The sequence below is a fragment of the Aptenodytes forsteri genome, unplaced genomic scaffold (assembly GCF_000699145.1).
Source record: "Aptenodytes forsteri isolate BGI_AS27 unplaced genomic scaffold, ASM69914v1 Scaffold15, whole genome shotgun sequence".
NCBI lineage: Eukaryota > Metazoa > Chordata > Aves > Sphenisciformes > Spheniscidae > Aptenodytes > Aptenodytes forsteri.
In genome coordinates this window covers 8,020,498-8,025,121 of record NW_008795129.1, presented here as the reverse complement: position 1 = coordinate 8,025,121, position 4,624 = coordinate 8,020,498, and the positions used below count along the sequence as shown (strand labels likewise).

The following is a 4,624-nucleotide window of genomic DNA, read 5'->3' as shown; positions in this document are numbered from 1 at the left end:
CCGTGCGCTGCAGCAGGCAAGCGCCGCCCGCCCCCCGAGAGCGCGCTCCAGCCCCCGCCCGTTGCCCCCGCCCGTGCTTTTGCCCTGTTTTTTCTAGGTGTGCTCCTCCAGGCCGGCGGAACCGACAGCCATCGGGCTTCAGCCTGTGGGGGAATAAAGCCTCAAAACTTGCACCGCTCCGCTCCCCTCCGCCGGTTTTATAGGTCCTGCAGAAGCGTCCTTACGCTTGTGTGGTGCCTGTTGATGCTGCTCAGCCCACCGCATCTTTCGCTGGCAGTTCGTTTTTGCCTCTTCGAGCAGCCTGCCTTTTTCAGGTTGTGTCGCTGGGGTTTTTTGGTTGGTTGTTGGTTTGGGTTTTTCCCTCCGCCTCCCTCTTCTTTTGATACTGCAAAAGCTTAGGAGCAGTTGCCCCAGGAGCTGGTCACAAAAGTTACGGAGAGAGTATTTTTGAAGCCTTAGTTCTTTTCCTGCTAAAGCAAAGCAAGACTTGATTAATTTGACGTTGGTACTCTCCTCGTCCTACTTATTATGGCAAATACTGCCACAATAAAAAAAGCACGGAGAAGAATTAAGAGGCCAGCGCAGATTCTGCTTTTTTTGGCAGGGCTCAGGAGTACCAGTGAGAACCCTGGGAACGAGAAAGCCATTTATTTAAGTGACAAAGCAAATGCTCTGGCTTCCCATGACTCAACAAAAAATCCACATTTCCAGCAAGGACTGCATCCGTCTCAGAAGGGATGTGCTGCAGTTGAAGCCCCTTTTCACAAATATTCAAGCTAACTGGCTTTGCGTGGGCCATGTTCTTGCATAGTAATTGTGATTTTCATCATCTGAGAGGTAGGGTTATGAATAAATCTTTAAAAAAAAAAGCTGTAGCATTCTTACTGAATACTTGCAGTAGGCTTTCGGCATGGACTTTGGGGATTATAGAAAGATATTTTTAAGCCAGTTCTTGAAGCTTGATGGTGAAAGAGGTTTTTCACCTTGATGAGGTGAAAAAATAAAATGTGTCCCTCCCCCCGCCTTTTTTTTCCTCCTAATCACTCAGCAGCCAACGTTAACAGTGCAGAAGAGCTCTGTTACCTAGACCTGGGTTAATAGCTCATAGAAAATATTTCCAAAGGCACTTTAGCATTTTTATTCATCTGAACTAACCAAAACTAGAGTGCCTAACAAATGCACTTATGGTTGTTCAGAGCCACAGCGTGATGGTTCTGCGTCCAGGTATATAGCATCCCATTTGATGCTGTCATGGGGTAGGTGACCTGCTTAATATAGTGCTGTCTCTGCTCTGAGATGAAGCAGCTGATCCAGCTTGCTGGAATTTTAAGACCTGGCTCAGAGTCTGTAAAAGGGAAGCTGAAGCGGGTGCGCACTGCCACTGTAACTGGAGCTGTTTTACTGGTTACTAGACTGTTCTTTTCTGTATTTTCAAGGAAATGTGTTTAATTAGTTGTCACTAAAATCTATTTTTCAGAGGTTCAGAAAAAGCAAATGAGACTACATTTGAATTGAAAGAGTTCAGAATTAGCAAGAAATGACTGAATAGTCTCACGCTAGTTCCTTAGCTTGAACTGTCAATTTTAATTTAGGCTGCATTATTTAAAGCCATGCAAAGACAAGGCCATGAATAATTAAGAGAGGGGATGAAGCAAATATGCATTCTTAAGAAGCTTCTTACCTGATGTAACAAATAATAACGTCCTGTCTTTCTGCTCCTTTCAGAATGATACAGATCTTGGAGCCGAGACCCTTGCCAAGCTCCATCATGCCCGTGGATGTGGCCATGAGAATTTGCCTAGCCCATTCTCCACCGCTGAAGAGTTTTCTCAGCCCCCTTGAGGACTGTCAAAGAAACAACTTTGTGAACAGATTCAAACCTCTCAGACCGTGTCTTCACGTGAAGCGTGACTCCGAAGCTCAGAAGAGTGACTGGAACCACTCGGCAGCCCGAGCCAAGAAGCGAGTTGTGTTTGCAGACTCGAAGGGGCTGTCCCTGACAGCGATACACACCTTCTCCGAGTTCCAGGAGCACCCTGGGTGGGATCTTCAGTTTGACCTCTTAGGCCTTGAAAACATAACATCTGGCTTAAAGCTTCATGAGGAGAAAAACTTGATTCTGGGTTTCCCTCGGCCCTCAGCTGACTACCTGGACTTCAGGAACCGCCTGCAGAAGAACTTGGTCTGCCTGGAGAACTGCACCCTGCAAGAGAAGGTGCTGTCAGGCACTGTGAAAGTAAAAAACGTGACCTTCGAAAAAAAGGTTCAGGTTCGAATTACCTTTGATACGTGGAAGACCTGCACGGACGTTGAGTGCGTATACATGAACAATGTTTACAGCGATTCTGAAAATGATACCTTCTCATTTACCATTGACTTGCCTCCTGCCATTTCCTCTGAAGAGAAGATAGAGTTTTGCATTTCTTACCAAAGTGGAGAACATACCTTCTGGGACAATAACGAGGGTCAGAATTACAAGATTCTCCATGCAGAGTGGAAGCCTGATGGTGTTCAGATACCATCTGCCAAGAAAGACTGTGTAGATCTTCAGACTCCAAGGAGAGGACAAGAGAGAGAGCCCGATCAGCTAGGCAGTCCGAGGCTGTCCAGTGATCTCTTTCCCCGGTGGCAGAGCTTGGGTCGGATTGAAAATTCATCACCATATTGGTGATCAATACTAGCGAGGAAGCGTTCTTCCATTTGGCAACAGAACAGTGTTAGTTTTCTGGTTCACATGCTATGTGACGAAACCGCCTGGCAGGTTTTGTTGGCTGGCTGAACAAATCCAAGTTCACTAGTTTGTGGGACTTGTTAAACCATATTATGCTACTGAAGTTCTTAGCAGAACTTATCCTTGGAAAGAAAGAAAACCAAGATAAAACCCATGCGTATGCCACCTACTATAGAAATAGCATGACTGTATCTTAAGTAGACGCTGCTTGCTTTCTGCTGTAGACTCTCCTGAGTCACTAGGTGAGAGACTCTTGTGAGGAAGTATGGAAGGTGGTGGCGTCTTAGCAAGCTGTAGTAACTGTATGTGTGAGAGTATGTGTGCATGCACAAGGACGTTACATGAACAGAACATCACAATTAATTTTGCACCTATTAGGAGTGTAGCAGAGATGAGGTGTTGCTGTCAGGACGGAGGCTTGCTATGACTGTCTGTGTGCTTGTAGCAGGGGCAGGTAGGAATGCATGGCTAGGATTTGTGGCTTCAATACAGGTTAAGAAACTTGGAGAGGATAATGGAAAAGTGGGAAAAGGGGAGGAGGTAGGATGTGCTGTATAACTTGGAAACGTACAATGTTCTGATTTCTTCTTTCCAAAGCTGGTCCTCTAAATCCCAGAGAAAGTTCTATGGGATAAAAAGGAGAATACAGAAAACGATGCGAAGTGAGTGGTGGAAGTGACTGCTGCTTTGGGAAGACACCTCTGTGCTCGTTGGCTTTGTGAATAATAAATGTCTTGCATTTGAGAACAAATCTAACCTTGACTTCATCATCCTACTCACTTCGCAGGCAGATGGTTACCTCCTAATGTTAAAAGAAAAACGTGCCTTTTAAAAAGAATTTAAAACCACCCTACATGCCAAAAATAGGGTTAGGTGACAAAACAGACAAAGTGATTTGTAAACTTCCTAGTCTGTAGCAGCATTAGATGATTTGACTCATCACCTGATCTAATCTTACAGCATCTGATGGTCGAGTATCCTACTCCCTATTGCAAAGTTAGCGATGACTTTTCACAAGTGTGTAACATAGGCAAGGTCCTTCATATTGAAGACTTGCACTTTGTGAAAGCTAATTTCTTTAAAAGAGCAGGGTTGCTACTAGTTTTTTTCTAGACTGAATATAGGCTTGCACATAAATAGAAAGCTGCTCTGTTTTATTGTACCTCATTTTTTGAAGGTTTTTTTTTTTAGACTTCAGTAAACTAATGTATATTTTGTATCTGTATGGTTATAATTTAGCTTTCTGAGCTGTCAGACTGTAAAGGTGATCTGTGTTTCATGCAAGACTTGTGTGAGAGATTGCCCAATACCTACTCAGCAGGTGTGAATACTGGCATACCTTTTAGCTGTACGGAAATGGTGTTAACATCAAAATATAAATCACGGTTTTGCCCATTGCTAAGAAGTATAATATGCTGAGTCTGAAGCTACTTGCAATGCAGTGAGATGATAAATACTAAGGTGAAATAAGCCTCCTCCACTAATTGCACTTTTTCCCTACGTAACCCTTGCTGTTATATGTAAACTAGCCATTTTAAGAATAAATTGTATTTTGATACACCTGGTTCTTAACTGTGTCAGCTCAATCTGTCTATTTTCTCAACTTCTTTAAACAACCAGTTGCGATATAAGGTACAACCAGTTTGTTCTGTGCCGTGGGATGTTGCTAAGGCTGGCTGTGGTATGGTATCTCAGGTCAGCAGCTGGCATTACCTTGAAGATGAAATCCAAGCTCTTACTAAATGAGAGATCCTCAAAAGTATTCGCCTTATGAATTGTGTCATTTAAAAAACCCTGTATCTCACCAAATTTAACTGGAGTATTGTGGTTTGACAGATTCTGTCAGGGATCTTGCTGTGCCATGGATGAGTCTGTCTGGCAGGAGTCTGTCTT

At 43.8% G+C, this 4,624-nt stretch overlaps 1 protein-coding gene across 3 annotated transcripts; it reads left to right on the top strand.

The window, feature by feature from the left end:
* The first annotated feature begins 6 nt into the window (after positions 1–6).
* PPP1R3C (protein phosphatase 1 regulatory subunit 3C) lies at positions 7–4,298 on the top strand. 3 transcript variants are annotated; one of them, XM_009277759.1, is made up of 2 exons: positions 7–16; positions 1,726–4,298. In XM_009277759.1, exon 2 carries the CDS (start codon positions 1,727–1,729, stop codon positions 2,669–2,671), a length of 945 nt encoding a protein of 314 aa, XP_009276034.1. In that variant the 5' UTR covers positions 7–16; position 1,726; the 3' UTR covers positions 2,672–4,298. The 3 variants fall into 3 exon arrangements, with proteins under 3 accessions (XP_009276034.1, XP_009276033.1, XP_009276036.1); XM_009277758.2 differs by lacking the exon at positions 7–16 and adding an exon at positions 229–314; XM_009277761.2 differs by lacking the exon at positions 7–16 and adding an exon at positions 813–837.
* The last annotated feature ends 326 nt before the right edge of the window (positions 4,299–4,624 follow it).

What these genes read in the sequence shown, in the direction of transcription:
- PPP1R3C (XM_009277758.2), top strand. Translation starts at nt 244, where the DNA reads ATGCTGCTCAGCCCACCGCATCTTTCGCTGGCAGTTCGTTTTTGCCTC. An exon ending in GAGCAGCCTGCCTTTTTCAG is followed by an intron (nt 315 to 1,725) that starts GTTGTGTCGCTG and finishes TGCTCCTTTCAG; the next exon opens with AATGATACAGATCTTGGAGC.